The sequence below is a fragment of the Piliocolobus tephrosceles genome, chromosome 19 (assembly GCF_002776525.5).
Source record: "Piliocolobus tephrosceles isolate RC106 chromosome 19, ASM277652v3, whole genome shotgun sequence".
Taxonomy (NCBI): Eukaryota; Metazoa; Chordata; class Mammalia; order Primates; family Cercopithecidae; genus Piliocolobus; species Piliocolobus tephrosceles.
Window position 1 is genome coordinate 20,411,222 of NC_045452.1, and position 14,678 is coordinate 20,425,899.

A 14,678-nucleotide genomic window follows, 5' to 3' on the forward strand; every position below is an offset into this window, starting at 1 on the left:
GATGTTCCCCTTCCCAAGTCCAAGTGATCTCATTGTTCAGTTCCCAACTATGAGTGGGAACATGCGGTGTTTGGTTTTCTGTTCTTGCGATAGTTTGCTGAGAATGATGGTTTCCAGCTGCATCCATGTCCCTACAAAGGACACGAACTCATCCTTTTTTACGGCTGCATAGTATTCCATGGTGTATATGTGCCACATTTTCTTAATCCAGTCTGTCACTGATGGACATTTGGGTTGTACTTTTGTGTTTAAAAAAATAATACATTTGGCCGGGCGTGGTGGCTCAAGCCTGTAATCCCAGCACTTTGGGAGGCCGAGACGGGTGGATCACGAGGTCAGGAGATCAAGACCATCCTGGCGAACACGGTGAAACCCCATCTCTACTAAAAAAATACAAAAACTAGCCGGGCGAGGTGGCGGGCGCCTGTAGTCCCAGCTACTCGGGAGGCTGAGGCAGGAGAATGGCGTAAACCCAGGAGGCGGAGCTTGCAGTGAGCTGAGATCCGGCCACTGCACTCCAGCCTGGGCGACAGAGCAAAGACTCCGTCTCAAAAAAAAACAACAACAACAACAAAAAATTTTATTTTGAAGAAGCAGTTATACCTTAATGGAACAAAAATTCCGCCTCATGAATAAAGGCTGCAGCAATACCCAATCACACTATTTTCTAATCCTGTCCTAATGGGATAGGGTTGCATTTAATTAATCGTCTAATGGGATTTCTTCTGTCTCCAGCAAAGTTTCTCAACCTCAGCACTATTGACATTTGGGGCTGGATATTTCTTTGTTGTGGGAGGCTGTCCTGTGCACTGTAGGATGCTGAGGAGCATTCCTGGCCTCCCCCGATGTCCCCCTGTCCCCAGTTGTGACAACTAAAATGTCTCTAGAGCTGGCCAAATGTCTCCCGGGGACAAAATTGCCCCATTTGAGAACCACTATTCTAATAGCAAGATACCACTGGAATCACAGAAACCTGGAGTTAGTAGGGAATTTACAGATCATTTGGTCCAGTGACTCTGACACCCTGTCTCCTAATGGGGGCCATGCTGTGTCTGCTGGTCACCAGGGAAATGAGGGAAACAAGGACAAATCAATATGAGTCTAACAAGAAGTAAACTGATTCACTTTAAGGACTTTTTACATTTTTTGCTTTGTGGTATTAATGACTTTCTTTATAAAATGCTACTGATGACAGACAGCATTCTGTTTTAATGAATTTACTTAGTGAAAACCTTTTTTTTTTTCAAAGTCTACGAAAGTCCAGCATCTAGGATCCACTAATGCAGTGCAACGTTTCTCTGAGGGTCATTCTTTTGGCAACCCAGTGTCCTTCCCCTTTCCTAACAGCCCCTGACTCTTTGTGTGTTTTAGGGGGTGATCTGCCCTCTACTGCATTTGGGCTTGAAGTCTTTTTGTTTGTTTGTTTTTGTTTTTTGTTTTTGAGACGGAGTCTCACTCTGTAGCCAGGCTGGAGTACAGTGGCGTGATCTTGGCTCACTGCAACCTCCGCCTCCTGGGTTCAAGCGATTCTCCTGCCTCAGCCTCCTGAGTAGCTGGGACTAGAGGCAAGTGCCACCATGCCCGGCTAATTTTTGTAATTTTAGTAGAGACAGGGTTTCACCATTTTGGCCAGGATGGTTTTGATCTTCTGACCTCATGATCCACCCGCCTTGGCCTCCCAAAGTGCTGGTATTACAGGCGTGAGCCACCGCGGCCAGCTGAGGGGGTTTTAAATCAGGTGTCTTGCTCCCCTGACGAGAGCCACAGGAGGGGTCTTCAGAGGCCTTCACAGGCTCTGGAGTCAGAATCTTCCTTTCACTTCCCCCACCCCGACCCCTGCCACTCAGTTACAGCTCCTGGAATAGCCTGGCCATTCAAAACTTCCGCTCCTTGGATTCTGAGTTCTGAGTAGAGTGAAATATGGACTGAAAACATGTGGAGGTTCACCCATTCCAGAGATGTCACCTTGAAAGATGGTTCGAGGGTTGCAACTACCTTGACGTTTCTGGTTCCTGGACTGATTCTCCAGACTCTTCAGTTACTCAATGTTCTTTCAGTTTTCGCTTAAGTTGGCCAGAGACAGCTTTGTTACTTATAAGCAAAGAAATGCAACTGATACACATCCTTTCAGTAATATTCTCAACAGGTAAGTGTACATTTTTCCTTCCCCAACTTTGGAGACACGGAACATGCTACCTTCTCAAACATCCAGTACTACTGTTCGTAAGTATCCGATTCCTCCCAGGCAGAAGGCAGGGTAGGGCATTTGGGTATAGGGACCTGGGCATAGAAATGGGAAGGGCTGGCTCATACCTACATCACTAGGTAAAGAAGGAGCAATGGGCAAGGGAAGAGACAATCTGGAACATCCGATCTAAGGAGCAGATAGAAAGCAAAGCAGGAGGCCGGGCACTGTGGCTCACACCTGTAATCGCAGCACTTTGGGAAGCTGAGGTGGGTGGATCACTTGAGGTCGGGATTTCAAGACCAGCCTGGCCAACATGGCAAAACCCATTCTCTACTAAAAATACAAAAATTAGCTGGGCATGGTGGCGTACACCTGTAATCCCAGCTACTTGGGAGGCTGAGGTGGGAGAATTGCTTGAACCCAGGAGACGGAGGTTGCAGTGAGCCGAGATGGTGCCACTGCACTCCAGCCTGAGCGACAGAGCAAGATGCTGTCTTAAATAAATAAATAAATAGCAAAGCAGGAGCTAGCATTAAGGGGTTAGCATCAGAGATCTAGGATGAGGAATGGCTTGGTTTGAGAGCTAGAGCTGGAACAAAATCTAGCAGCCTGCAGCACAGCCAGATGCAAAGTGGGTTTGTTTTTTTTTTTTTTTTTTTTTTTTTGAGACGGAGTCTCGCTCTGTCGCCCGGGCTGGAGTGCAGTGGCCGGATCTCAGCTCACTGCAAGCTCCGCCTTCCGGGTTTACGCCATTCTCCTGCCTCAGCCTCCCGAGTAGCTGGGACTACAGGCGCCCGCCACCTCGCCCGGCTAGTTTTTCGCATTTTTTAGTAGAGACAGGGTTTCGCCGTGTTAGCCAGGATGGTCTCGATCTCCTGACCTCGTGATCCGCCTGTCTCGGCCTCCCAAAGTGCTGGGATTACAGGCTTGAGCCACCGCGCCCGGCCTACAAAGTGGGTTTGAAATGACAACTTGGACTCTTAGGAAGTTCTTTCTTACCTTAGATAAAAATCACACTGTCTGTGATTCCAACCCATCTTTCTCCAGGGTCACAGGTTACATGACAGTCCTTAAAATATCTGAGGAGAGCCCTCAGGTCTTCTCCAAGTCTTGCTTTCTCCAACCTAAACATCTCCAGTGCCTCAAGGGCTCCTGAACATGATTTGAGTCTGACTGTGCTCTCTGGACACATGTCAGATGGGGCCATAAAAAGTAGGACCATCTTCTCTCTTGCTCCAGGCTTTCATTTTGACATTTAGATAGTATTTTTCTGCCACAAAAATATTTATTTTTTTTACAAAATAAATTAATGCTCATTGTGAAAAATTCACATAATCTAGAGATGTAAAAGAAAAAGCTTTCCTCATCTCCACTCATATTTCTTAGCAATAAACACTGTTAATATTTTTCTGTGTATCTTTCCAAACCTTCTCACAGGCACATACTGACTTTATACCAAAAACATACTTCAAAAATAAAGATGGAATCATCCTATATACAATGTTTTACAACTTTAATTTTCACCCACTAACTACATTGCCTGTAATATTTTCTTTTCTTTTTCTTTTTTTTTTTTTGAGACAGAGTCTCACTCTGTCACCCAGGCTGGAGTGCGGTGGCCGGATCTCAGCTCACTGTAAGCTCCGCCTCCCGGGTTTACGCCATTCTCCTGCCTCAGCCTCCCGAGTAGCTGGGACTACAGGCGCCCACCACCTCGCCCGGCTAGTTTTTTGTATTTTTTAGTAGAGACGGGGTCTCACCGTGTTAGCCAGGATGGTCTCGATCTCCTGACCTCGTGATCCGCCCGTCTCGGCCTCCCAAAGTGCTGGGATTACAGGCTTGAGCCACCGCGCCCGGCCAATATTTTCTTGATTAATTTTATTGTATTATTATTATTATTTGAGACTGAGTCTCGCTCTATCCCCCAGGCTGGAGTGAAGTGGCACAATCTCAGCTCACTACAACCTTCACCTCCTGGGTTCAAGTGATTCTCGTGCCTCAGCCTCCCAAGTAGCTGGGATTACTGATGCCTGCCACCATGGCCACCTAATTTTTGTATTTTTTTAGTAGAGACGGGGTTTCACCATGTTGGCCAGGCTGGTCTCAAACTCCTGACCTCAAATGATCTATCTGCCCTCCGAGGCCTCCCAAAGTGCTGGGATTACAGGAGTAAGCCACTGTGCCTGGCCATTTTCTTGATTAACTTTAGATGTCATTGGCTGACAGTCTTTCATATCAGGTGTAAATGTTCCTCACCGTTTTCAATAGCAGCAGAATATCCTTATTATGGACACTTCACAATTTACCTATTTCTCTATTGAAATTGAAGTTTTCTACGATGTCTGCTGGTACAGATTAATGCTGTAAGGGATAGCCTTGTAATGAACATTTCTACATGACAGATTATTAGAAGAATTACCAGGTCATAAGTGTATTTAAAAATTTTAAAGGGTACCCTAAACTCATGACAAAACATCTAAAAATGCAATATACATATTTTTAAAAACGCTTGGCCAGGCATGACGACTCACACCTGTAATTCCAGCACTGTGGGAGGCTGAGGCGGGCAGATCACGAGGTCAGGAGTTCCAGACCAGCCTGACCAACATGGTGAAACCCCCATCTCTACCAAAAATACAAAAATTAGCCAGGCATGGTGGTGCGAGCCTAATCCCAGCTACTCAGGAGGTTGAGGTAGGAGAATCGCTTGAACCTGGGAGGTGGAGGTTGCAGTGAACTGAGATCACACCAGTGCACTCCAGCCTACACAACAGAGCGAGATTCTGTCTAAAAAAAAAAATAGGCCGGGCGCGGTGGCTCAAGCCTGTAATCTCAGCACTTTGGGAGGCCAAGACGGGCGGATCACGAGCTCAGGAGATCGAGACCATCCTGGCTAACGTGGTGAAACCCCGTCTCTACTAAAAATACAAAAAAAAAAAAAAAACTAGCCGGGCGAGGTGGCGGGTGCCTGTAGTCCCAGCTACTCGGGAGGCTGAGGCAGGAGAATGGCGTAAACCCGGGAGGCGGAGCTTGCAGTGAGCTGAGATCCGGCCACTGCACTCCAGCCCGGGCGACAGAGCGAGACTCCGTCTCAAAAAATAAATAAATAAATAAATAAATAAATCCTTTTAAAAGGAGTCTAGGCCAGGCGTGGTGGCTCCTATCTGTAGTCCCAGCACTTTGAGAGGCTGAGGCAGGCGGATCACTTGAGGTCAGGAGTTTGAGACCAGTCTAGCCAGCATGGTGAACCCCATCTCTATTAAAAATACAAAAAAATTAGCTGGGTGTGGTGGTGTGCACCTGTAAGCCCAGCTACTTGGGAGCATGAGGCAAAATCACTTGAACCTGGGAGGCGGAGGTTGCAGTGAGCCGAGATTGAGCCATTGAATTCTAGCCTTGGCAACCGAGTGAGACTTGGTCTCAAAAAAAAAAAAAAAAAAAAAAGGAGTCCAGGGGGATAAAAACAAATTGTCTTAACTGGTACCATAATTCACTGCAGGGAGGGGCTGTATTTCCTTGGGAACATGGAACAAGCCACTTGGTGAGCAGGTGAGAGCCTCTAGAGTGAGTGAAGGCAAGGGAAAGCTTCTGCCCTGCACTAGACGTGAACAGGAGTTTGGGTGGAAGAAAGAAGGGGAGAGAGGAAAGTAGAGAGGACTGGAGGAGGATGCCCTGTCAAATGGTTGAATGGCTAAAGGATTTTTAAGTAGGGCAAGTGATACTCACTTTATTTTATTTTTATTTATTGATTGATTGATTGATGGCGTTTTGCTCTTGTTGCCCAGGCTGGAGTGCAATGGCACGATCTCGGCTCATTGCAACCTCCGCCTCCCAGGTTCAAGAGATTCTCATGTCTCAGCCTCCCAAGTAGCTGGGTTTACAGATGTGTGCCACCACATCTGGCTAAATTTTGTATTTTTAGTAGAGATAGGGGTTTCATCATGTTGATCAGGCTGGTCTCGAAGTCCTGACCTCAGGTGATCCGCCCACCTTGGCCTCCCAAAGTGCTGGGATTACAGGCGTGAGCCACTGCGCCTGGCCTGTTTATTTATTTTTTTGAGGCAGATTCTCACTCTGTCTCCCAGGCTGGAATGCAACGGTGCGATCTTGGCTCACTGCAACCTCCACCTCCTGGGTTCAAGTGATTCTCCTGGCTTAGCCGCTCAAGTAGTTGGGATTACAGGCACCTGCCACCATGCCTGGCTAATTTTTGTATTTTTAGTAGAGGTGGGGTTTCGCCATGTTGGCAAGGCTGGTCTCGAACTCCTGACCTCAGGTGATCTGCCCACCTCGACCTCCCAGAGTGTTTGGATTACAGGTGTGAGCCACCACACCCAGCCAACTAATATTAATTTTAAAATTATTTGCATTACTGTGGGCTGGGAGTGGTGGCTCATGCCTGTAATCCCTTTGGGAGGCCAAGGTGGGCTAATCATTTGAGGTTAGGAGTTCGAGACCAGCCTGACCAACATGGCTAAACCCCATCTCTGCTAAAAATACAAAAATTAGCTGGGCATGGTGGCACACACCTGTAATCCCAATTACTTGGGAGACTGAGGCAGCAGAATAGCTTGAACCCAGGAGGTGGAAGGTGCAGTGAGCCAAGATTGCACCACTGCACTCCAGCATGGGCAACGCCAACAAGACTGTCTCAAAAAAAAAAAAAAAAAAAATTATTCACATTCCTGTAATATGGGTACCCCCTCCTCATCTCTTTAAATTTCAGTAAAGTCTTCCGTTCTTCCATATACACAAATGCATGCACACAGAGGACTTGTGTGAGTGGTTTTTGTAAAAATCAGAAGAGGTGAGTTCCACATTAGGGCTGATGCAGTTAGTATGTGCAGAACATATGCAGGACAGATAAGGAGCTTAGTGCCAGGAAAACATCAGGCCCCCAGAGTTCACAAACATATTTGAGAGACTAATAGGCTTCAAACAAATTAGATAACGAAAGCTTAAGCCAATCTTTAGCTAAATTCCAAGGAATAGAGTGACCGCTGGTGATACTGGGGGGTTACGTGAGTAAATATTTTATTGAGAATAGGTGATAATATAAAATACTGGGAAAAAACTGGGGAAGATGTTTTATATAATCTTAGAATGGTAAAATGCTTAGCAAGAAATCTAGAAGCCGTAAGAGACTACTAAATATGACTATAATAATTAAAAACTTCTAACATAAAACACTGCAATTAAAGTCAAAAGATTAGCCTGGGGGTGGTGGCTCATGCCTGTAATCCCAGCACTTTGGGAGGCCGAAAGGGGCGGATCACCTGAGGTTGCAAGTTCAAGAGCAGCCTGACCAACATGGTGAAACCCTGTCTCTATAAAAAATACAAAAATTAGCCAGGTGTGGTGGTGCACACCTGTAGTCCCAGCTACTAGGGAGGCTGAGACACGAGAATCACTTGAACCCAGGAGGCGGAGGTTGCAGTGAGCTGAGATGGCACCACTGCACTCCAGCCTGGGTGACAGAATGAGACTGTCTCAAAAAAACAAAAACAAAAAACAAGAAATCTACACTGCTCGTGGTACTTGGCCCAAATTCTATGGCTGACTCCCTTGCTAGCTGGTGCCTGGGGAAGCTCCCAAACCTCTTACCCAGTTCTGGTCCCACTACACAAGACTGAAGTTCCACTGACATAAACTACCATCCACTGAGGTTTGTGGGGAAGGGGAAGAGGAGAGAATGATGCTAGTGACTTTCCTGCACTAGGCACTGCGCTGCAGGGAAGGCTCAGTGGTTGAGAGCTCAGGCTCAAAGACAGGCAGATCTGCATGCAAATCTTGATTTTATCACTTATTTGCTTTTTATTTATTTATTTATTTTGAGACAGAGTCTCACTCTGTTGCCCAGGCTGGAATGTAGTGGCACGATCTTGGCTCACTGCAACGTCCGCCTCCCAGGTTCAAGCGATTCTCCCGCCTCAGCCTCCCGATTAGCTGGGATTACAGGCATGCCACCATGCCCAGCTAATTTTTGTATTTTTTAGTAGAGACAGGGTTTCACCATGTTGGCCAGGCTGGTCTCAAACTCCTGACCTCAAGTGATCCACCTGTGTCGGCCTCCCAAAGTGCTGGGATGACAGGCGTGAACCACTGCGTCTGGCCTTGTTTTATTATTTTTTTTTTACTTTTAATATCACTTATTTGCTTTGTGATGTGTGACAAATTGGGTACCTGCCCCCAGCATCACTTTGCTCATTAATAAACTGAGAATAACAATAGTAACTATCCCAGAGGGCTGCGACAGTAAAAGAAAACGCGCTGTTTGCATAAGGTTCGGCATAGTACCTGGCATTCAGTAAATATTCATTAAACGTTATTTCTCATTTTCTTCCATCTCTCATCCCCTTTGGAATCACCTTTACTATTAAATTTCCAATCATGTGCTCACCTTTTTAGGAAACACATTCTCACATTCTCTTCCTTCTGATATCCTCTTGACTTGTTGTGTAGGTTTCTTCAAGACCAGGGCTTGAGAATGGTGCTCTGTCAATGTGACATTAGCAAGAAATGACCATTAGGTTCAAGAGATTCTCATGCCTCAGCCTCCTGAGTAGCTGGAATTACAGGTGTGTGCCACCACACCCAGTTAGATTTTGTAGTTTTAGTAGAAATGGGATTTCGCCATGTTGACCAAGCTGGTCTCAAACCTCTGGACTCAAGTGATCTGCCCACCTCGGCCTCCCACAGTGCTGAGACTACAGGCATGAGCCACTGTGCCCGGCCAAAGCAGCATTTAGAGGGAAGCCTGTAGCCTTAAATAAATGCTCATATAGAAAAGAAGGTCTCATTTTGTTCAGTTCAAATATTTTCTAATTTCCCTTGGCAACTCCTCTTTGACACATGGGTCTTCGTGAATTGAATATATACGTAAGCTCTGGGGGACTTGCAAAGCTCCCTACAAATATTTACCTCTATTTAGAGCCCTGGCTAAACCTGTTGAGGCTAAACCTGTTGATCAGTGGTCCCCAAGCTTTTTCTTTAACAGTTTTATTGGGACATAATTCACATACTAACTTCTCTGAGCATCCATTTCTCCCTCAAGAAAAAGAATAAAGTTTAAATAACAATAATGATGTGAAATAACCTAGGATGATACTTCAGAGCTCCTGTTCTGTTTTCTTATATTCTGTATTTGTCTATTTGCCATCCATTAATTACAGGGCTAGACTAACAGATACAGTTGCTAATACATCTCTCCTACAATCCAGAGGTCACACTTTGAACCAACTCTTTTATCTAACTCACACACCAAGCCAACTAGGGAGAGCCCCTCTGCCCCAGAGCCCGCCGGAATTATTCAACCCAGCCAAGTCTAAACTTTTTTTTTTTTTTTTTTTTGAGACAGGGTCTCACTGTCACCCAGGCTAGAGTGCAGTGGTTCAATTGTAACTCACTGTAGCCTCAATCTCCCGGACTCAAGTGATCCTCTCACCTCAGCCTCCTGAGTAGCTCGGACTACAGGTGTGCACCCCTGTGTCCAGCTAATTTAAAAATTTTTTTGGCCGGGCGCGGTGGCTCAAGCCTGTAATCCCAGCACTTTGGGAGGCCGAGACGGGCGGATCACGAGGTCAGGAGATCGAGACCATCCTGGCTAACACGGTGAAACCCCGTCTCTACTAAAAATACAAAAAAAAACTAGCCGGGCGAGGTGGCGGGCGCCTGTAGTCCCAGCTACTCAGGAGGCTGAGGCAGGAGAATGGCGTAAACCCGGGAGGCGGAGCTTGCAGTGAGCTGAGATCCGGCCACTGCACTCCAGCCCGGGCAACAGAGCAAGACTCCGTCTCAAAAAAAAAAAAAAAAAAAAAAATTTTTTTGTAAAGACAGGGTCTCGCCATGTTACTCAGGCTGGTCTCGAACTTCTGGGCTCAAGAAATCCTCCTGTCTCAGCCTCCCAAAGTGTTGGGATTACAGGTGTAAACCGCTGCACCCAGCTAATCCTAAACTGGTTACTGTACCTTGCTTTGTCTTTCCTGCTGAAACTTCAAAAAAGAGTGTGGTCTGTCCCTTCCCCATGCTCCTTTCTGCCTCCCGGTCAGCACTGGTGCTTCCCGCTGTGTCCCTGCACAGTGTGCTGAGTTTAATGTTACTCACAATTTCCAGGGGGAATTTCCAGGGGAATTGCGAGTAACATGAAACTTTTCTTTCAATGGCACTGACCTCTCTGTACTATCACTCAGTTACCAATATAAATTAAGAGCTGGGTGCAAATTAGTTCTAATCTTAGTAATTACTGGTTTCTGATGGGGGAGAGGAGCAGTCATCATGTCTTAAATTTATTTTCTTCCAGTGTCAACAACCTCTCTTCCCCACAGATATTAGCATTGTGCTGATGTCATCACCACAAAAGTGGAACTTAATCAGTGCTTAGGCCGCGCGAGGTGGCTCATGCCTGTCATCTCAGCTCTTTGAGAGGCTGAGGCGGGAGGATCACAAGGTCAGGAGTTCGAGACCAGCCTGGCCAACATGGTGAAACATCTGTCTCTACTAAAAATACAAAAATTAGCCAGGCGTGGTGGCACATGCCTGTAGTCCCAGCTACTTGGGAGGCTGAGGCAGGAGAATCACTTGAACCTCGGAGGCCGAGGCTGTAGTGAGCTGAGATCGTGCCACTGTACTCCAGCCTGGGTGACAGAGTGAGACTTTGTCTCAAAAATAAATAAATAAATAAATAATCAGTGCTTACTGAACTGAAAGACAATTACATCCTTTCATAAAATATTACTTGGTGCCAAGCCCTAGGCTGGGACCCCAAGTATAAAGTAGGATAGCAAATTCTGTTCAAATGAACCCAAGAAACCAGCGTTTTGGATATAATAACTAAGCCAAAAGCCTACATTTCCCTTTTTGGTAGTCAATATACCTTTTGCAGTATTCTGTATTCGTAAGCTTTTTTCTGAGTTCTGCTTGGCTGAAGAGGCTTTTTCATTGGGTGAATTTGCACTAAAAAACTTCAGGAGACAAAAGAGAAAGAGAGGGAGAAAAAGAGAAACAGAGAGAGAGAGAACAAAATAAAATTGGTAGTGAGAGAAATACAAAAAAGTAATACATGCAATTTCTTTGCTATTTCTTATTGTTCTCAGCAAAGGAACGTGCAGAACCAGACCTTTCCGGTCCTCCCAGGAGCATGGCAGACAGCAGTGGCTGATGTGGAGAACACATAGGCTGGGGACCCAGGCCAACCAGGGCTCCAGTCCCAATTCTCTCACTCAACAGCCAGTGATCTGGGGCAAGTCATCAAACCTCTTTACCGCCTTGGTTTCCTTGTAGGATTAAGTCAGCGGATGCATGCAAATTACAGGAGTGCTCACGGTGAGTGCTCCAAAAACACTGCCATCACCTTTGATGCAATCACCTTTTCCAGCAAATGTTTCACTCGGCAAATACTAATGTGTCTGCACTGGGGAAACACTGAAACCTAGCCCCTGGCTTGAGGAGTTTCCAGTCTAGCAGGGGAGAGAACAGGAAATGGACAGTTACACTGAAGTGTGGAAAGCATCCCATATTTGTTATAGAGAGGCAATAGAAGTTAGGATTCTGTTTGAATGTGACAGAGACTCAAAATAACAGTGGCTCAAAATAGGTAGAAATTTCTCTTCCACCAGTCTGGGCAACATAGTGAGACCTTGTCTCTACAAAAAAAAAAAAATTAGCCAAGCATGCTGGTGTGTACCTGGAGTCCCAGCTACTTGGGAGGCTGAGGTGGGAGGACTGCTTGAGCCTGGAAGGTTGAGGCTGCAGTGAGCCATGACTGTGCTACTGTACTCTAGCCTGGGTGACAGAGCAAAACTCTGTCTTTAAATAAGTCAATATAAATACATTTCTCTCCCACATAAAAGTCTGTAGGCGGGCAAGCCTGGGCTTATATGGTGTTTCTAAGCACTGGTGGTGCTAAGTCCTCAGGGATTCTGACTTCTTTTTTTTTTTTTTTTTTGAGATGGAATCTTGCTCTGTTGCCTAGGCTGGAGTGCAGTGGCACGATCTCAGCTCACTGCAACTTTTGCCTCCCGGGTTCAAGCAATTCTCTTACCTCAGTCTCCCAAGTAGCTGGGATTACAGGTGTCTGCCACCACACTCAGCTAATTTTTGTTCTTTTATTGGAGATGGGGTTTCACCATGTTGGCCAGGTTGGTCTCGAGCTCCTGACCTCAAGTGATCCACCCGCCTTGGACTCCCAAAATGCTGGGATTATAGGCATGAGCCACTGCGCCAGGACAGATTCTGACTTCTTCCAGTGCACAGTTCCAGCTTTCATAAGATAAAATAAGACCCTTGTTCCTTTTTCTTTTTTTTTTTTTTGAGATGGCATTTTGCTCTTGCTGCCCAGGGTGGAGTACAATGGCACTATCTTGGCTCACTGCAACCTCCGCCTCCTGGGTTCAAGTGATACTCCTGCCTCAGCCTCCCAAGTAGCTGGGATTACAGGTGTGCACCACCACACCTTGCTAATTTTGTATTTTTAGGAGAGAACACGTTCACCATGTTGGCCAGGCTGGTCTCGAACTCCTGACCTCAGGTGATCTGCCCAACTTGGCCTCTCAAAGTGCTGGGATTATAGGTGTGAGCCAGCCAAGCCAAGTTCCATGTTCTTAGGGTCCAAGGATTCATCTGGAGCTCCTGCCATCACATTCACATTACAGGCAGCAGGAGGGAGGAAAGGACAAAGAGATAAAGCTGTTTTTTAAGGAAGGTTTCCAGAAACTGCCACACGACACATCCACTTACATCTCATTAACTGGATCTTAGTCACGTGGCCACACATAGAGGTAGGGGAGGCTAGGAAATGCAATCTTTATTTCGGCCAGGTACACACCCAGCAAAAAATCAGAGGTTTTCTTTTCACAGGCGAAGGGGACAACAGATATTGGGAAACAACTCATAGTTGGCCACAAGCAGTATGAGGAGAATATCACGGGAAGCTAGAGCGCAGAACGCTGGATTCTGTCTGGGCGAGAGCTGGAGGGCTTCCAAGGAGAGAAGACACTCACATTCTGTCTTTAAGGATGAGTAGGAGGTTGGCAATGTTAAACAGATGGCCCACCAAGTGGCAGACAGACAAGCAGTCCACCAGCCTCAACAGCAACCGTTTGCTTTTATAGAAATGTGATATTTGAATGGGCAGGAGAAAGCCGAAAGGACTTCCCAGACCTCACGCAGCTGGCTGTCCAGAAGCTACTGAGTTTTAGAGTGTTGAGGTGGTTGCAGGGAAAACGCTCCCAGGGCTCAATGAAGCATCAGTGCTCATTCTTTTTCTTTTCTTTCTTTTTTCTTTTTTCTTGAGGTGGAGTTTCACTCTTGTGGCCCAGGCTGGAGTGCAATGGCACGATCTCGGCTCACTGCAAGCTCCACTTCCTGGGTTCAAGCAATTATCCTGTCTCAGCCTCTCGAGTAGCTGGGACTACAGGAGCCCGCCACCATGCTCGGCTAGTTTTTTGTATTTTAGTAGAGAGGGGGTTTCGCCATATTGGCGAGGCTGGTGTCGAACTCCTGACCTCAGGTGCTCTGCCCGCCTTGGCCTCCCAAAGTGCTGGGATTACAGGCATGAACCACAGTGCCTGGCCATCTTTTTTTTTTTTTTTAAGAGACAGTGTCTTACTCTGTCACCCAGGCTGGAGTGCAGTGGTACGATCACAGCTCCCTGCAGCCTCAAACTCCCGGGCTCAAGTGAATCTTCTGCCTCAGCCTCCTGAGGAGCTGAGTCCACAGGCATGTACCACCACACCTGGCTAATTAAAAATATATATATTTTTGGTAGAGACAGGGGGTCTCACTATGTTGCCCAGGCTGGTCTCAAACTCCTGGACTCAAGCCATCCTTCCACCTTAGTCCCCCAAAATGTTAGGATTACAGGCCTGAGCCACCACTCCTGGCAAAGCTCATTTTTTTTTTTTTTTTGAGACGGAGTCTTGCTCTGTTGCCCAGGCTGGAGTGCAGTGGCCGGATCTCAGCTCACTGCAAGCTCATCAAGGCTCATTCTTAACAGGCCTCAGAGAGGTCTGCAGTGGAGCAGAGAACAGTGCGGGGGATTTGCCTGGGTTTCAGTGACTAGACCCTCCTACTTGCTGGAGAGGCAGCTTGCTGATGCAGAAAGAGCTCAGACTGACAGTGTCCTGACATCAGTTGAGGTCAGCTGTGTGGCCTGGGGCAAGCCATTCACCCCCTCAGCCTATTACTTCCTTTGTCAAATAAAGATAAGAAGTAATAATGACCCACCTTGCAAAGCTGATGTAAGAGAAGATATATGCAAAGAAAACTTGAACATGGGAGGCCGAGGTTGCTGTGAGCTGAGATTGTGCTATTGCACTCTAGCCTGGGCAATAAGAGCGAAACTCCATCTCAGAAACAAAACAAAACAAAACAAAACACCCTGAACATGGTGGACTCCCCATAGAGACCACGCCCTTCCACTTAGAAAGTACTTTCCTGGGCCAGGCTCACGCCTGTAATCCCAGCACTTTGGGAGGCTGAGGAGGGCTGATCA

At 46.6% G+C, this 14,678-nt stretch overlaps 1 protein-coding gene across 2 annotated transcripts in view; it reads right to left on the reverse strand.

The window, feature by feature from the left end:
- FAM227A (family with sequence similarity 227 member A) overlaps positions 1 to 14,678 on the reverse strand; it is a 71,070-nt gene that overhangs the window by 18,051 nt on the left and 38,341 nt on the right. For both annotated transcript variants that reach the window (XM_023222009.1, XM_023222010.1), the window contains 2 exons: positions 11,061 to 11,148; positions 8,589 to 8,683 (listed from right to left, as the gene is read on the reverse strand). In XM_023222009.1, the coding sequence (XP_023077777.1) occupies positions 8,589 to 8,683; positions 11,061 to 11,148 (183 nt within the window). The remainder of the gene's footprint in view (positions 1 to 8,588; positions 8,684 to 11,060; positions 11,149 to 14,678) is intronic.